The 19,202-nt window shown below is 45.7% G+C and overlaps 1 protein-coding gene across 6 annotated transcripts in view; it reads left to right on the top strand.

Moving 5' to 3' along the window:
* The window catches only part of Ppa2 (pyrophosphatase (inorganic) 2), a 68,177-nt gene that overhangs the window by 21,712 nt on the left and 27,263 nt on the right, over nucleotides 1–19,202 (top strand). For 4 of the 6 annotated variants that reach the window (XM_006502216.4, XM_030252857.1, NM_146141.2 and 1 more), the window contains 2 exons: nucleotides 7,493–7,579; nucleotides 16,294–16,420. In XM_006502216.4, the coding sequence (XP_006502279.1) occupies nucleotides 7,493–7,579; nucleotides 16,294–16,420 (214 nt within the window). Of the gene's footprint in view, nucleotides 1–7,127; nucleotides 7,282–7,492; nucleotides 7,580–16,293; nucleotides 16,421–19,202 lie in introns of those variants that run through there. The other 2 variants (XM_006502217.4, XM_030252858.1) reach the window with 2 other exon arrangements.

Here is a 19,202-nt window from a genome sequence, read left to right on the forward strand (position 1 = left end):
CAGCAGTGTGACCTTGAACAAGATGCTCCACCTGTAAAGTGGAGACCGTGAATATCTACCCCCCGTGGCTGTGCTGAGGTACACGCAAGACTGTTTCATTAGACATGTGTGATGGACAGCGTTCCATGACCACTAGCAATTTTTCTGTCTGGAGGATTAGTGCTCAGTATAGAAGTTTCTTCCTAATGCTGCGACCCTTTAATACAGTTCCTAATGTTGTGGTCATTGCTACATCATGACTGTAAGTTTGCTACTATTTGGAATTGTAATGTAAATATCTGTTATGCAGGACATCTGATATGTGACACCTGTGGGGGTCGAAATCCACAGGTTGAGAACCTCTGGCTTTGTATCATTTCTTCCTTTTCCAAAGTTATTTACAGTTTGATTAGAGCCATTGACCACTAAGTCAGTGGTTACAATGTAGCGTGACGAGTGCCACTCACTAGCTTACTGATTCTGTCATTTTATTTCATTCAGAAAATAATAAGGCAAAGCTGGGTGTGGCAGCCCTGTCCCTGTCATTCCAGCGCCTGGGAGGCTGAGGCAAGAGGGTTACTGCCAGTTGGAAGCTGGCCTAGGTTATTTATACCAAGACCTGGTCTCAGCCCTATCCCGCCCCTCAAAAAGTTTAGCAAACTAACAAAACGCAGATCTACTAGTGAGACAGGAAGGGGTGCCAGATCATGACTGAAAACGAAAGGAGGATCTTTCTGTGGTTTTCTATTTAAAGACCAGGTGCCTCTTTTTCTTTTTCTTTCTTTTTTTTTTTTATACTGCTCTGGGTGTGTCTGAATTTTCAGGGTGTTCTTATCTGCCCTGCTTTGATTCTGTGACGTACAGTTGCCCTTTCCTGATTCAACTAAGCTGAACTGGACCTGTCTCTTAATTTTCTGTATGCTGTGCATTAACTAAGTTTCATGCTTCATCCTACATCCAAAATAATGTCTCAAAAATAAAGATCTGGCCAGGCGTGGTGGCACACACCTTTAATCCCAGCGCTTGGGAGGCCTAGGCAGGTAGTTCTCTGTAAGTTTGAGGGCAGCCTGGTCTACATAGAGAGCTCTAGGACAGCCAAGACTACACAGAGAGACCATCTCTACAGCAGAAAGGTCTGGTGATGTTTTTCCATGCGAGAACCTTTCTCTGGTTTCTTATTGGTAAGAGGATAAAGTCTGAAACTCTTAACCTGTCCCTTGCCCTACCTGACTGTCCCGTAGTCAGGGTTTCTATTCCTGCACAAACATCGTGACCAAGAAGCAGTAGGGGAGGAAAGGGTTTATTCGGCTTACACTTCCATACTGCTGTTCATCACTAAAGGAAGTCAGGACTGGAACTCAAGCAGGTCATAAAACAGGAGCTGATGCAGAGGCCATGGAGGGATGTTCTTTACTGGCTTGCTTCCCCTGGCTTACTCAGCCTGCTTTCTTATAGAACCCAAGACTACCAGCCCAGAGATGGCCCCACCCACAAGGGGCCTTTCCCCCTTGATCACTAATTGAGAAAATGCCTTACAGCTGGATCTCATGGAGGCATTTCCTCAACTGAAGCTCCTTTCTCTGTGATAACCCTAGCCTGTGTCAAGTTGACACAAAACCAGCCAGAAAACTGACTCTCCCCATGGCTCACTGGAAGACTCCCCCTTTTCTCTACTTCTTCTCCCGGAGACTGCCCAGCGTTGTAATCTCCAGGCCTCCACAGTACCTCTTCATTCAGCACACACTCCCTGGGGCTTCATACTTGCCAGAGCGTTCCTACCGGATGAGAAGCCAAGATCAAAGTCATGAAATTCTTTGGGAATTTTTAATCCACACGAAAAGTCAGACAGTCAACAGAGTGAAATGGCAGATGGGAAAAATATGAAAGAAGGTGCTGGAGAGATGGCTCAGCGGTTCAGAACACTGGCTGCTTCCAGGAGACTCAGAGTCAATTCTCAGCAACCACACGGTGACTCACAACCATCTGTAACTCCCAAGTCTCAGGGGGTCCAGACCCCTCTTATGATCTCCTGGGACACCAGCCACACTTACATATGTGTAGACTAAACACTCCTACACATAAATAAACAACATTAATCTTGAAGAAAGAATGTAAGAGAAGAGTAGAGCAGGGGATTGGGCTGTGGGGGTGTCAGGGGTGTTTCCATTCAGACAGCAAGAAGATCCCATGACTTGGCATTGTCTGAAAAAAGACCTCAGAGAAACAAGGGAGGAGGTAGGGCAGGCATTCAGAGGCGAGGCACCGTAGTGGTACGCAGTGCCCGGGAGGGGTATGAGCGAGTACACAGTGAGCTAAGAGGGGGCTGGACGTGAAGGAGAGAAGCGAGCACGTCTGTCCTTGCTTCCATACTATCTTCTAAACCCAGACTGACCTCAGCCTGAGCACCCACATCCATGTGCAGCTTCACTAAAGATGTCAGGTTCTCTCCCACATAAGCATCACTGAATGGAACAGTTTTTAGACCTGAAATTACAGAGACTGCTCATGGCAAGGCACAATCCCATGTAATTTTTGTATGATTATTGCTCAGACAGCTTTTAGAATGAGAGCCAAATACTGGCCCCTTTAGGATGCCGTTTCATCGCTCCTCTGCACCTTCTGCCTTTTCTTCCCTCTTCCTCATTCCCCTGCCCACCCTCCAGCTGACTCCCTTTTCCGTTTTCATCCCCACGGCCTTATTTCTGGACTACGCCTTTCCAATGTGCACACAGGTCACTGGCTGGAATGTTTGCTCTGGGCCAAGTCTTTGTGATGTCTCTCAAGTCTCCTGTAAATCTTTTCACCCTGACCCTTGAACTGTTATGACTACTCCTGTGTGTTACTCCCCATTTCTCTAAATATCCACCACATTATAACTGACTATGATTTGTTCTGTTTACTGTCAGTTTCTTGACGTTAGAATACAGGTGTCATTAGCTCAGGGTTGTCCTGTTGGTAGGTAGTTTCAAGGGGCCAGTTTGCTTCTTGGCTCACTGAATTGGTGATCAGTTTTTTTGTGTGTGCTTGTCTGGTGAGGCTGGCCAGGTGCAAGGATAACAGGACTGTCGCTCTGTGCACAGCAGTGAACAGCTCGGAGGATGGCTAAGTCAACAACTTCATGGAGGATGTGCTTGCTTCATAGACACACACAGATGGATATCAAGTCTACTTGGTTGCCCACATTTTTGTCTTGGTCGAGCAGGAAGTTCACTGAGAAGAGTCACCAAGCCAACTGCTTGGAAGGACATGTGAGCAGCAGAACACTAGAAATCTTAATGATGAGCTTGTGACCCATCGCTATGATATCATTTTCTTAGGCTTTCTGGCTGTCTTCTCTCCCGAGCAAAGCTTTCCTCTGACCACGACTCTGCCTCCAGGGCACTTGCCTTCAACTTAATTTTACCCATGGTTATGAGGGTTGCTCCAGCGTTCCCTTTATCTGAGTGCATATTTAGAACCCTTGTCTGGAGAATAGTAAAGATTCAGTTTCACTTTAAAGCCTTCAGGCTGAATACAGTGTTGACATGTTTCTTATTTTTAACTTCCTTATCAATTTGAGTCATTGACTACAAATAGTAGATGTTGTTATTTGTTGGATTTAGAGCCTGAGACAGGAGACTTAACTCTCTCTAGGTCTGTGTATTCATCTGATCATGAGTCCTACACAGAAAGCTGTTGTAATAGGATGATGTGCTCTGGGCAGGGCTAAGCCTGTTAGCTAGCTCAGCAGTGCAGCTGTTGCCTCTGGTGTTAGCTGCTGCTGCTAAAGTTGACAGACTCTATCCAGGTGAAGCTCGGGGTTGGGGTGGGGGCTGGAGGGGGTACAGACAGGGCTGTGTAGCTCCCAGTCTCTCTAATTTGGTGTTGGGGACCTAGATGATCAACAAGAATCTCTCAACACCACCTGTGTGCTGGTGGGGTTTTTTTTTTTTTTTTCTTTTTTAATGATTTTCAAAGAGGCCTAAGGGCCAGAACATGGTGGTTACAAGCATATTGGTTAATATAGATTGTAAGGCAATGACCCCCAGTTCCTGTAAAAAGCTAGGATTTGTTTAAGTCATGTCAATATGTATTCCGGTTCCATGTTCATAGATTTATTCTCATTTCTTAAGAGGTTGTTTGTGGCTCTTCGTTATGTTCTCTTGGTTCCATGCTAAGACTTTTTTATTTTTTAGATTATCTACTGGGTACACACTTATGAATTAAGTTGTGGGTTATATACCCATTCAGGTTTGCTAAACATTCTCAAATGACTCATACATTCTAACCAGCATTATATAACATAGGTTCCAGGTGACCTGTGTCCTACTATTTTGGGTTAACAGATCTCTAAATTCTTCAAAATAGTGTTTGGAAATAGTGTTTGAATGCAGTTTAATTTGTGGTTCTCAGATCAATTACTTTTCTTTTTTTAAAAATTACTTATTTTATGTATATAAGTACACTGTCGCTGTCTTCAGACACACCAGAAGAGGGCATCAGATTCTATCCCAGATGGTTGTGAGCCACCGTGTGGTTGCTGGGAATTGAACTCAGGACCTCTGGAAGAGTAGGCAGCACTCTTAACCGCTGAGCCATCTCTCCAGGCCCAAGGCACAGAATTACAGTTCAGAAGGCTGTAAGGCATTAATCAGTTGCTAGGATTTGAACTCGGGAATTACTCTTCTTACATGTATAAATCGTCCATATTTATTTTTCTCCCTTAAATTACTTGTGTCTTTAGTGCCCTTTGTCCTATTTGCCCTTTTTCTTATTTAATTGAACAGTTTAAATGTGTCTCTCTTGATACTCCTTCATTCATCTGTGTTTTTTTTTCCTCTTGCCCTGTTATGTACCTAAACTTCCACTAGAGGGCATTGTCAAAGTTTTACATTGTTCCACGTTCCCCTGCGAAGTGAAATTACCCTGTAGTTTCAAATTAAAAGTGATGCTGCTTTTTGTTGTTGTTATTGTTGTTTGGTTGGTTTGGTTTGGCTTGGTTTGGTTTTTCGAGACAGGGTTTCGCTGTTGTAGCCCTGGCTGTCCTGGAACTCACGCTGTAGACCAGGCTGGGCTCGAACTCAGAAATCCGCCTGCCTCTGCCTCCCCAGTGCTGGGATTAAAGGCGTGCGCCACCACGCCCGGCTGCGCTGCTGCTTAGTGGACCTCTTTTATAATAGAACCAAAGTCTATAGATGTAAAGTATGAAAGGCAGGGGTGGGGAAGAGACCAGTCTGTCCTCTGGGTTTGGTTGGTTTTCGCTGGTTCAGAACATCGTGAAGAAATGGCCCTAAAATTAACAGTAATACATGGTTTAAGAAGATTTCATTATATTGCTAATTTCTCAATATTAGGAACTAAATTGATAGATAATATTGAGAGTGAAATAGTGAGTTCAGTAAGCCAATTAATAAACAGAGAAATTCACCAATGGGCTGCCAGAGATGACCCAGTGGTTGGGAGCAATGTTACTGTTGCAGTGGACTCAGGTTCACTTCCCAGTAGCCATATGATACAGTCATCTGTGACTCCAATTCTTCAGGATCCAACTCCCTTTTCTGGCCTCCACAGGCACCAGGCACATGTGTGGTACACATATATACATTCAAGCAAGCATCCGTACACATAAAACAAAAGTAAATCTTTTAAAAAAATGGGGGGGGGGGTTCTCCAAAGCCATATTGCATACATGTTATGAGAAGACAGTTTTGTCTCAATCTAAGGGACACAGGCTGTAGAGATGACTCAGCTGATATAGGCTCAGCTCACAAGAAAAGGACAGTATACAGAGAGAGTGTGTCAAAATTAATGTTGCTCTCTGTGGGCTAAGTTAGCTCTCTGTTCACTGGTGGCATGCATGAGATTGTGAACGACGCTGTCAGGGCAGGACTGGGATGCACCCCGACCGTCCTTATCTGGCTTGTGTCTTTCCTTACGCAGTTGAGGAAACCAAGAACTAGATGTTTAGTAAAAGTCCTCGTGGCCGAGGCAGGACTGGCACATAGCTATCTTCCTCTAGGGCGACATGACTTCTGGTTCATCTTCATGCAAGTGGTATTCCTGCTGCAGGACAGAGAGCAGTTCTTGATAGTTTTAGCTTTATGATCTAGGTGGTCAATCCCAGTTTGGTCCCATGTTGGTTTTCTTGCACATTGAGACAAGTTTTCCATCGCTTATTAACAGCACTCTCTTGGTTACTGACTCTGCCTTATTCCAGTCTTGCAAGTAGATGGGAATGCCTGATAGTTGGTGTAGCAAAGAAGCAGCAGTGTCAAGACTAGGAAAGAACAGCATTTGTACAATGGACTGAGTAATAATTTATTCCTCACAGTGTGTGTGTGTGTGTGTGTGTGTGTGTGTGTGTGTGTGTTGTTAGAATCTGTCACCTGTGGCCAGTATGTAAGGTTAACAGTTGTATTGGTTATTCTTGTAGTTTTTTAGTTGTAATAGTTTTGGGGAAAAATTGCTGGGCCTGACTATTTTGTTTTTGTTGTTATGGTTGTTGTTTTTAAGTAAAGATGGATAAGTAAGTAGATCTAGACTAGAAGGAAAATACCAGAGTTTTTCTAGGGTTGCCTGTAAGTAAGTACACATTTTAGTTACATGAAATAGAGAAAGTCTACGTAGATAATGTAAATGCCGGGGTAATAGCAGTGGCTGAATCTCGGGATGACAGCCTCTCATCCCTTCTAATGTCAACTTAAGGCAAATCATTTTAGTCACTGTCTGCAGTTTGCTTCAGAGACAAGCAGATGTGAAGCTTCTGGGAAGAGATAATGCCTAGGAGAGAGTTTAAACTGATAGTAAATTCCCATTACATTATTCACCTCCAAAGCTATAATGTGTATTTTGTAGCCAGCGGGTCATCGTCTTCCCAGTAGCGTGGAAGAATTGACTTATTTGCATGATTTTGTCAGGATCTTGAAATTTAGTGACAGAGGTAGAAAACTTCTAAGGGAGGGACATGAGACAGATGGGTTTTCTTTTCTGTAGTGAATAATGCCTTGTCTGTTGTTTTTGGAGGGAGCACTGTTTCTGACAGTAGAAGACATTTAACCAATAAGAAGTTTGTTTTAGATGAGAAAAGCTAGACTAGAGGCTGCCACCGTGTTAGATGGACAATTGAGTGACAGGAGCCTCAGATAAGACAGGCAGGAGACAGGCAGACAGGGCATGCGCAGTGGGGACAGGCAGACTGAGACTCTGAGATTTGTGAATGTAAATTTAGCCACTGACTAAGCCTAGAAGATGACTCTTCTGGAAATGCCACCCACTTTCAGATGGGATTACCCAGACAAATTAGAGACAGAGGGAGGGAGTGCTGTAAGTCTGTTTTAATTATTGTGATGCTGGGGTGGGTGGGGAGGGGGTGTTGCTGGCACGTTAGCCCAGAGCCTGAGCAACCTCGGATCATTTTTTCCTTTGCATCGTGGCTAGCTCTAAAGCTTCACGGCCGTGTGGACAGATGGGTCTGGGCTGCAGGGGATCTTAGCCTACATTTCTGTCTCACTGTTGTCTTTGTTTCGTTCCTCAGACCTGGGAAGATCCTCACCTAAGAGATAAGAGCACCGACTGCTGTGGGGATAATGATCCCATTGACGTCTGTGAAATAGGCTCAAAGGTTGGTCCTCCCGACGGCGGCGGCGTTGCTAATCCTCACCTGTGCTTTGGTTTATTCCTGTCATAGAATCTCATTTTGGCCTCCAGTTCCCCGATTCTTCAAAGCCTGAGCATGCTCTCTCCTCTGCTGCTACTCAGACTCTCTCGGTCGGTATCTCTCTACTTCCCTTTCCTAAGTCTGGGCTCGGGAAACCACAGCAGGTGAAATGCAGCTGCTGCCAGGCTCTGATAACATACGTGACACAGCTGCATCCGTGTGTGCCTTGTCTAGGGCACCCATGTCACAGCAACAGAGCTGAGGACTTGTAGCAGGCACTGTAATGCATTTGCCATCTGACCCTTTATTGGAAGCTCGCCAAGTCCTGGCTTCAGATTCTTTGCCGTTGTCTAGACCGAGACTTCAGTACTGATGAAAAGCAACTGTTGGAGCTGGGGTGTGGCTTCGTGCAAGAATGCTTGATGCTGACGCACCTCAGAATTGCCAGTCCTGGGAAGGCAAAGACAAGCAGATACCTGGACCTCACAGGCCAAATAGCCAGGCCTGCTTGGTGAAGTTCCAGGCAATTGAGACCCTGTCGCAAATGAAGGCAAGGGGAGGGGGGGGGGGGGGCTAAGGAATGATATTGGAGAGTGTCCTCTGACCTCACACACGTGTAGACAAATGTGCACGTGCTGGGGAGGGGAGGGGGGTACTGCGTGCGTGTGTATACACACACACACACACACACACACACACACACACACACACACACACCAGAACAAAAACCCTCCTCCTCTTTCTTTCCATACCTGCTTCCAGGCTGCCGAGTCCTGTGGAGAGAAATGAAGTCCGCAGGCCTATGGACTTAGAGCTGATCAGCTCTTCTGTCTGTCCAGCTCCTGTTTCCGCCGCCTGCACTTGTTTCTTGTCCTGTGCTCCTCCTATATGGTTGGCATTCCCAGGAGAGCCTCTCATCTTTGGGTTCAAGCTCTCTCCCCGTTCCCGCAGACCTGTGTAAGCTGCTGCATGCTCCTCCAACCCCATACCTGTGTTCTAGATTTCCACACTACCTGCCTGTAAGTGGCGGTTTCCTCTTCTTTCTCTTTCGGATCAGCGACAACTCTTTCATCTTTGGCTTCTTACCGTGCATCATCCCTGACCTCTACACAGAGCCAGGTAAGAAGGGCTTTCGGTTCCCCTCCATCTCCTACTGCTCTCTGAGCTGTCACTCTGCCGTGAAGTTGGTCCTTCTTCCCTCCCGCCATCATTGGAAGCACACCACCCTCCCTGGGACCCTGGGACAGCACTGTAGAGGCTGTGGGGCTCCTTCAGTGCTCACTACCCTCTTCCTCCTTTGAGGCTCAGGCGGTCGTGCACAGAACTTATATTGCATCCCAAAGGTTTACTTTCTGTATTCTGGCTCCCTCCCCGTGGTTTCTGTTGCGAGCTTTCCTTCTGTCCACTCAGCCCTGGGGAGCAGGAGGCTGAGTCCTTGTCAATTCTTGTCCACCTCCCAAGGACCCCAGGTTTTTCTTAAATTGACAACTTCAGCTCATATCCTTGCATTCAGTGGCCATACTCTGATGTCTCCTGGGCCTCTTCACTTGTATTCTAAGTTACATTCACTTTTTTCATTTTTAAATTCACAGCTCTCAGTATTTTTTAAAGGGGGATCGGGTGACAGGGCACTGGCAACAAAAGGTGGCAACAAGAGGCGCAGTAACTAAGTAGAGAAGTTACTACCTGAAGACAGCATGGCCCTGTCCTTTCACGGCTCCTCTCTTCCACCAGAAACAGGCATCATCCTGACGGCTTGCTTCTCTTCACCCAGTTAATGATGCAATATTGATTTTGTGTCCCAAAGAGCTTTCAAAATGAATTCTTTCCCTTCTCACTGCCAGCAGCTTCATCGAGTTTGATGGTAACGTCTCACTTGACGTATTTCTTCCGCTAACCCAGTTCCTCGCTAGGTTTCTATTGTGCCAAACTTGTGTGCCTTTTGGAACAGCCTCTCCTGGCATTCTTTCTTCCCTACTTCTTGTTTGCACACTGCCTGCCAGCTATAATCCATCTGAACGGGCCGTCAGTCGTTCTCTTTATGGAGAGAGTTGCACTTTCCCACCATGCCCTCTTCCTGGTTGACCTGAAAACTCACTGCTCTGGGCAGTCGCAACCGCCACTGGCTTCGGGTGCCGCTCTTTGCTAGGCACATGCACAGTCCTGCGTACACTCAGATGTCAGCATAGTAAAGCTCTAAAGACAGGGGTGTCCACTGCACCTGTCATCACTGCTGGTCTCAACCCTGGCACGGAGAATATGCCTAATTTAAAGAATGTCAAGTGGAATTTGTTAGTTGGTACCGTCTTCTGACTTAGTTGAAGTCAGTTGTTGGAAACTTTTCTTCAGGCGGCATCTTAGGATTCTTGCTTCTCTCCTTGTTTCCAATGTCCATCCTTCCAATTCCCCCTTGTCATCTCTTAGTCGTCCATGTCATTTGTTGCTTTTTCGTGTCTTGATTTTCTGCTTTCTTTCCATTTTCTCCACTGTTTTGGCACCTCTTCCTCTTCTCATTCGCCCTCTAATCCCTTCTCCTTTGTGAGGCAAGAGATCCTTTCTGTCTCAAAATTCTGATTTTATACCCAGATTTGTTAGAATTCATGTGTCTGTTACTGTTATTCTTGCCTGGCACATGAATTCAACAAAAAAATATGAATGAAGTATTGATTTTTTTTCAAATTTAAGATACAGTTTTCTGAATTTATTTTTTATTTTTTATTTATTTTAATAAGTAAAATAAATAAAAATTTAATCCACATCCCATACCTCCTCCCCACTCCCCTGTCTCCACGAGGATGTCCACAACCCCCACCCCACCCCACCAGACCTCTAAACTCCCTGGGGCCTCCATTCTCTTGAGGGTTAGGTGCGTCATCTCTGACTGAACACAGATCTGGCAGTCCTCTACTGCATGTGTGTTGGGGGCCTCATATCAGCTGGTGTATGCTGCCTGGTTGTTAGCTCAGTGTCTGAGAGATCTTGGGGGTCCAGGTTGATTGAGACTGCTGGTCCTCCTACAGGGTCTCCCTCCTCCTCAGCTTCTTCCAGCTTTTTCCTAATTCAACAACAGGGATCAGCAGCCTCTGTCCATTGGTTGGGTGCCAATGTCTACATCTGACTCTTCCAGCTGCTTGTTGGATCTTTCAGAGGCGGTCATAATAGATCTTTTTTTGTGTGAGCTCCATAGCCTCAGTAATAGTGTCATGTCTTGGGACCTCCCCTTGAGCTGGATCCCACTCTGGGCCTGTCGCTGGCCCTTCTTTTGTAAAAATATTTTCTTCTAAGAGGGATAAACAGATATGTATAATATTAAATAGGTTATATAAAAAAAGATTAATCATCGTAAGGACCAACTCTTTTGCCAAGATTCCATGCTGGGTTTCCTGCCCATTTCTTATTTCATAACAAGTGAAGGTCACTAAGTTAAGTAAAATTTCATTGCTGGAAAGATTATGTTTTTATTTTTTTTTCTTATTCTTAGGATATAACTCTTGGAGAGGTGTGTAGTCAATTCCTATTTAGTACAAAATATTCAGTCAACTTAAACCTGGTATGAATAAAAACATTAAAGGCATCTTATTTTCACCCGAGTCAATGCGCCATTGAACACGTAATTAGTGAGACTGTAACTGGAAAAAATGTTAGCAACATTTGACATAAATTGACATGACACAGTCACACTTATCTGAAAGCCAAGAATAATACTAAGAAAATTCAATGTGGATTTTGTGTGTGTGTGTGTGTGTGTGTGTGTGTGTGTGTGTGTGGATTTTGTGTGTGTGTGTGTGTGTGTGTGTGTGTGTGTGTATGTGTGTGTGTGTTTTGTTTATTTGGGTTTTTTTTTGAGACAGTTTCTTTGTATAGCCTCGATGTCCTCCAACTATGTGGACAAGGCTGTCCTGGAACTCACAGAGATCTGTCTGCCTCTACCTCCCAAGTGTATAATTATTATTGAAAGCATTTTTTTTTTACATTTTACATATAAAGTGTGGTATATAGTAGGTATGTAGTATATAATTATTGTGGAGAATATTAATTATTATATTTTATTAGTTTATTCTAGAACTGGCAATATTGTAGGCCTGCCTACTATTTAAACCCTAGGCAGAAAATTCGGCCATTCCAGACTCTTTGGTCCATGTGATGTTTTGTATATGCTTGACCCAGAGAGTGGCAGTATTTGGAGGTATGGCCTTGTTGGAGTAGGTGTGGCCTTGTTGGAGTAGGTGTGGCCTTGTTAGAGTAGCTGTGTCACTAGCTGCCTGGAAGCCAGTCTTCTGTTTCCCTTTGGAACAAGATGTACAACTCTGAGCTCTTCTTATACCATGCCCTCCTGGATGCTGCCATGCTCCTGCCTTGATGATAATGGACTGAACCTCTAAACCTGTTAGCCAGCCCCAATGAGATGTTGTCCTTATAAGAGCCACCTTCCTTGGTCATGGTGTCTGTCCACAGCAGTAAAACCCTAAGACAGTCCACAGCAGTAGAAAACCTATTCACACTGTTGTACACAGCTTGACACATTGCTACTTACCATTATTCTCTGTTGTTAACTGGGCCGGGTTGAAGTTTGTTCTCTTTAGGACCAGATCAGTATGGAGCATAGGTTTAAAGGCCCCTCTTATGATTGATTATTCTGGGTTCCTGAGGCCTTGCATTTACTGGTGAGAAACTAGAACCTACAACACTGTGGAATAATTTGCCCCAAGTCATCTCTTAGGATTGTGGAGAACAAATTCAACCCAACATTTATGACAAAAGATCCTGCCTTTTGAAATTTCCCCACAAGACTTGCTGGCTTTACCTGAAACTTGGGGACGATGTTATGGTCTTGCTTCAGAATCTCAGCCTAGTTTGGAAACTGAATAGTGTTTGCTCCAGCAGAAGTGGTCACAGCATGTGTTGCATCCCGTCACTGCAAGGGTAAAGTGACAGCCCAGCAGGGACAGTTGATGTCCTCTGGCAACGAGAGCAACTGACTCCTCTAGTCAGCATGAGCTGTGGCAGAACTTACTAAATAAGAAGCTAATATAGTCACCTCTGAATGAAGCAGTGTCTGAGGAGTATCCTTAAGTGTGCTTTAAGAAAAAAGGCCGTGAGAAGTCTGAACACACATAGCTACTGGGTGATGGAAAGAAACGGGAGCCTGTCAGTTGATAGACTGAGGGCCACAGACAGATTTTAACATTGTGAATTTCTGGGAGACCATGTTCATTCATCTGTCCTCCATGTGAAGACTGCACATACGGTCAGCATAAACTCGTTGACTTGATTTTTACTGGAGTGTGGCTGCTTCCTAGGGATTTTGCCGTTTGTTCTAAGCTTCCTTTGCAGTTTTGGGTTCTGTTCAGGTACAGCCAAGCAATGCTTCATTTGAAATAAGGCTCCCTTTCTCTCGGGGTTATTATGAGAGCAAAGGCTAACTCATCTGATGAAACCTGACCATCGGCTCAGCTTGCTTCCTGCTCTCCTTACAGCCTACAAAACAGACTCACCGTCGTTATGTTGTTGGAAAATAAGTCTTGTGAGTCAGAAAACAGAGTAATTGGAAGTGGAAATGCTCAAGAACTTCCCTGCTGCCTGCCTCTGTATTGAGGCTGGTGTTGAGGTGGCTAAATCTTTGTCAGAGCAGTGTATCTCTCAGGCACCCTCACCTCTTGCACTGAGATGCTCATAAGCAGAGGTCAGAACTGCCTCTGCTGGAAAGCAGCTCGGCCACAGTGCCTCTGAGTTACCCAACACGGCCAGCTTTTCATGGACGATTGCACAGAAATTTCAGACTCAAGATGGTTTGTTTTATGAAGTCTGCACAATTCCTTTGGTCCCTTGTACCATGCTCTTCTGAATGATGCCTTGTCCTCAAGGGTTTGTACTCTAGATACTGTAATTGCTTCTCCTGACAGATCCTAGCTCCTTCTGCCTGTTTCTGGTCTCTAGATCCTCTCTGTCCACACCCTCTTTAGAATGGAGAGTCGCCATCAGAGAATACTATGTGACCCAGCCTGAAAACTTAGCCTTACCTACCAGCTGCAAAGTTGCCCTGTGAAGTGCTTCAGGCTTGAGAGTAGGCATACCCCACATTAGAAAGGTCACCCCCATTTTTATAAGTATCTCTACATCTTCCCTTTGGGCTTTGAGGATCAAGAATTTGATAGAGGATAGACTAGCCACACGAGACCCGACTCTCTGCTCTAAAGATGAGGTGTCAGTGTCACTGACACAGTCACACACGTGGCTGCTGTGTGGTGATCACTGCCTTCATGTACACTCAGGTTAAGACTTGAGAGTCATTTTGCAAATGTGTGGGATAAAATTACCTGATTTTATGGCTTCACATCATTTTCTTTCTCTAAGCAAACCCTTTGAAAGCACGCAAATGACTTGGCTTTGCACACCTTGTTTTCTGAGTGGTGAGCTCCATCTTTAATCATAAGGCAATATGTTCATAGTGTAAGCTTACGGAGGAGTTCATTAGCCAATTAAACCTTTAAAGAAAATAGAATATAGCAGAAATGCTCAAGTGAGGAGGCTGCAATCTCACCTAGAAGGGGAAAGGAAATAACCACAGGAGGCAGAGGGAGGGAGGGGAAGGGGAACAGATCAAATGTGTAGGGAGTGGTCAGGAGAGAAGCCCCGGGGGCCAAGAGAATGGGTGGAAATAAGTGACCTCGGGGTGGGAAGTGGGGGAATCCTCTAGAAAGCACCAGAGACCCCGGGAGGTGAGACACTCTCAGGACTCATTGTGGGTGACCTTAGCCAAAATGCCCAACACTGGGGAGAGGGAACTCAAAGACTTTACCTCCATTAGATGGGCGGGGCCTCAGGTGGAAGGACTGGGTTATTAACCCACAGTCAAAATTCCTGACCCAGAATTGTTCCTGTCTAAAAGAACTGCAGAGATGAAAGTGAAAAAAAAAAAAAAAGCTGAAGGAAAAGCAGTCCAATGACCAGCCCATCTTGGTGTCCATCTCATGGTGGGGCACCAAGGCCTGGCACTATTACTAATGCCAAGATGTGCTTACAGACAGGAGCCTAGCATGGCTGTCCTCTGAGAGGCCCTACCAGCAGCTGACTGAGACAGAGGCAAATACTTACACCCAACCATTGGACTGAAGTTGGGGACCCCTATGGTTGAATTAGGGGGAAGATTAAGGAAGCTGTAGGGTAGAGTGATCCCATAGGAAGATCAGCAGCCTCAACTAACCCAGACCCTGGGATCTCCCAGTGACTGAGCCACCAACCAGGAGCATACACAGGCTGGTCCCAGGCCCCTGGCACATATGTAGCATAGGTCTGGCCTCAGTGGGAGAAGATGAGCCTGATCCTCAAGAGACTTGGGGCCCCAGGGAAGGAGGAGGTCTGTTGGGGGGTAGGAGTACCCTCAGAGGGAAGGGGGAAGAGGAATGGGATGAGGAACTGTGGGAAGGACTGACTTTAATGTAAATAAAATAATTTTTTTTTAAAAATTTAACAAATACAAAGGATATAAAAGGAATTGCGGCATTGGCAACCTACGGGTTCTGAAATCACTTTCTCAAGTCAAGGAGCTTCAGTCAACTTCTGGTGTAGTGCATGTATATGATGTGCCTGTGTGTATACATGCATATGTACATGGGAGAGGGCATGTGTGCTTGTGTTACATGATATGGAGACAGAAGTCAGCCTCTGGTGTCATTCCTGCTCAGGTGCCGTCCACTTTGGGTGCTGAGGCAGGGTTTCTCATGACCTTGGGCTCCTGTCCGTTTGGCTGAGCTGATGATCAGAGACTTAGGGTCTCACTGTGCTTCTGATTCCCAGCAGTGGGGTCACAAGCTCTTCACCCAGCTTTTAACGGGAGTCCTGGGAATCGAACTGAGGTCCTCATGCTGAAGCAGCAAGTGCTGAGCTCCTGAGCCATCCCCTGGCCCAGCCTCTTACTTAACTTATCCTAACCTCACTTCTCAGCATCTTTTGAACCTGTTTTGTCTCTGTGTAGCACTAATCATTCCACTGTCATGTTGTCTTTTTAAGACAATCGTCACTGTTTCACTTGTTGGGGCTGGTGTGAAGTAGCCTTTTCTTGAGGACTGGTTTAATCCCACTTTCAGCCTCTTTTACACTGTGTGTATTTCTGAGGTAAAATCTTAGTCTCCAGACTGTGACACACAAATTGTGGTGGGGGTTGTTGTTGTTGTTTTCACATTGTATCATGTTTCTTTCTTCGTTTATTTATTGTGTATGTGTGTGCACCACACTTATGTGCTTGCGCATAGATATGCACCCATGCCCTGGGACAGATGTGGAGGGCCGAGGACACTTGCTGGCTTCCCCTTCCGTAGCCTGTGCTCCACAGATGTGTTGGGCAGAAAGCCCAGACAATTGCAAGGGCCGCCTCCTTGGGTAGCTTCCTTCTGGAGTCAGGGTTCTACAGCATGCCTTGTTGTTTAATGTCTGGCTTTCTAGAAGGACATAGAGGTTTTTGTTTGATTGATTGTTTTGTTTCCTTAGTTGGCAGTTCTTTCGTGGGAAAAGACAGTAGAAGTCCTGAGTTACTCGCTCCTGGCAAGGGTCCTGCCCGGCAGGCTTCCTGATCATTCTACATGGTTTATATCTACTGGAACTATATGCGCTTCTGTCTCGTGAGTGCGGTTTTATGGTTAAACCTTCCCTTGCAAATGACAGGCCTTTTCTCTATGAAGGTTCTTTCCCGTGGAGACGTGGTCCATGTGAAGATCCTTGGGACTTTGGCACTTATTGATCAGAGTGAAACAGATTGGAAAATAATTGCTATCAATGTGAATGATCCTGAGGCTGAAAAATTTCATGGTAAGTCTGACCCTTTCTGAAAAACAGAAGTAAATCAATGTGTCATTGGGATTCTTAGAATTGAAAAGGGAGGCATGGAAGGCACCAACGACTCATATATTTAGGGGCTAAGCAGTGTTTTAAAACTCTCCTTCTGTAGTCCACAGAGATTAGCCTAATATATTTTTGTGTGAGTTGTGTCATATCCCTAGGAGGCAGAAGGGGAAAGAAAAGTTGGAGACAGACAAGTGATACTTTGTGTGGGATACAAAAAAGTTGGTACTATGTGTTTCTACCTTCTGCTTTACATTTCTCTCCCTCCCCTTTTCTCCCCTCCCCTCCTCTTCCTTTCCTTCCCTTCCTTCAGTCTTCCTATCTCCCTGCTTCCTCCTCTTTAGTTCTTCCGCATAGTGCTTTTGTTTTGCAAGCAGTGTGTTTATATGGCTAGTTCTTAATCTGTGTATTTTCTTTGACTTGAGCTGGTACTTAGAAAGACAGGGACTTCTTCAACATTTCCTGATCTTCTCTGATTTTTTAATATTTTGTATTTCTTCCTAAATTATTCTAATAACTCTAAGTGTCACAAGTTGTACTTACTAGAGGAACTCTTGCCTCTGGGCTGGGGAGGGAGGCATGTAAACAGGCATCTACTGCCTCCTTCTAGGGCACCAGCACCAAACCTAGGTACATTCCACCCACTCCACTCAGGGAAGCAATGAGTTTTTCGGGCTTCCTTCAGAGCATGGGTGAGGGCTCTTTACAGGAGTGTAGGTGATATCAAAGCAGCCACCCCAGCAAAAAGCCACCCCAGCCAGCAATGATGATGACTTGCATAGAGAGGGAGTGTCCCTTCAGGTAGCCTTCCACAGTCTCTAGCACCTCTTGAGGCCACAAAAGTATGTGCAGTTAAGGGAGAATTATACACAGTAGCTGGGAGGGGCAGGAGAGAGTGACAGATGGGTCTGATAACCTTCTCTCCTGCCTTCCTTCTGCAAGAGTACATTGCCAGGCCCTAGTCCTGGGGTCCCGCACAAGCACTCACAACATCTCTGATGAAGATGGCCACTGTTATGCTCAGATGCTAGTGTATATATGATTTGGTACTTCACCAACTTCAAGCAATGGTTCTAAACTGTCCAGTGTAGAACTTAGGGAGGCAACCACAGCTGTCTAAGTTCATGTGTGTCATGTTCAGAAGACAGCATTCTATACCACTCTAGCGTTTATATTCTCTTGCTCTTCCTTGATGTCTCCTGAGACTCGGAGGGTAGGGGAAGGTGGTAATTGACAAAGATATGTCCTGTTTAGGGCTGGGCACCCACAGTCGCTTACACTTGGCGCTCTGACCAATTCTGAGCCTGGGCATTGACTGCTGCCTAATGCTGGGGAAAAAATGCTTTTCTGAGCTACCAAGGTTGAGAGCAACCCATGCCTTTGTGTATAGACACAAATATTTAGAAGGCAGTCTGATAACATGACCACTTAGCAAAGCAACACTAGCAGGTTCCTCCATGCCTATGACCTCCTACGTCATGGTCTCTTCACTAGGCTTACAAAAGTACCAGGCATGAAGTCTCCTCCTGTGAAACAGCCTTCAGGTCTAGTCAGAAAGCTGGCTACCCCGAACACTTGTGCAGCTGTTACAATAGTGAGTTCGTCTTGCCCACGTGCCAAGGTTGAGCTTGCAGGGTGCAGGGCTAATAAGACCGTTGATGCCTTGCTACCCCTGCAGCCTGCATAGCACATTTTGGCACTATGAAAGCTAACCAGAAGGGAGGGAGTTTCCTATTAGTTTGATATTTGTCATTGTCCTGCAGTCAAAGTTTGTGGTGTCTTCAGCTGTAGGGTCTCACCCTATATAGTTATGGGGGGTAACCAAGGACCCTGTAAATAGCATGTGTTGTTTTTAAGACCTCTGCCTTGCTGCTGGGGTGTGGGAACACCACTTGGGCAGGCAAATGGGAGACACTAGCCTGTTTTACCGATGCCACCATCAGGTGCCGGGCTTGTGGGAAGCTTCTATATACCACTCGGGGTGGGAAAGCGTAGCCTAAAATGTAGGTCTCAGCCCAAGTGAGAAACATGCTGCAGGAAATCTCAAGGTGAATCGGAACAGAGGGGGCCCATGGGCGGAGGATTACAATGGGCAGGGGGAAGAAGAACTCTAGCCTAGCTCAGCCATGGCATGTCCAGGACCACGGAGGAGCCTTCCGTGGGCAAGGAAGATGAGAAGGCTCTGTAGACAAAGGCTTTCTCCGTGCTCCCTACCGAGGTTCTTGATGAGAGAGACAGCCCGTGCTGAGCCATACCACTTAGTGACTGTTCATTGTGGAAAATGGGTGCATACCCACTATGAGGGTCAGGGTGGCCCAGATCCATACCACTTAGTAACTGTTCATTGTGGAAAATGGGTGCATACCACTTCCTCAGGGTGGACCAGAGATTAAATACCTTCTGTAGGAAGGACTGTCTGGAAGGGAAGTTTATTGGCCAAACCCTCATGGCTCATCTAGATACCTCATTAGCATGGAGAACTCTTTTCTGACCTGTGTGACCATTGGTGGGGAGTGTGGTCACATGTTCCAGGCCAGGAATCCGGTATCAAGCAGGGAGATGCCTACTGTCTTGTGAGGGGTGTCTGGGTGCCAAGGTCTCTGAACCCCTTCAACCTTACCAAGTTTGTTGGCACGGTCCTCTTCCCCACACACTGGGGCCACCCTGACCCTCATAGAGGGAGCATGCCTTATTCTGAGATTTTTTTTTTATTTAACAACCCACGTCTTTTGGAAATGGCACTGTTAAC

Source organism: Mus musculus, chromosome 3 (assembly GCF_000001635.26).
Source record: "Mus musculus strain C57BL/6J chromosome 3, GRCm38.p6 C57BL/6J".
NCBI classification, from domain to species: domain Eukaryota; kingdom Metazoa; phylum Chordata; class Mammalia; order Rodentia; family Muridae; genus Mus; species Mus musculus.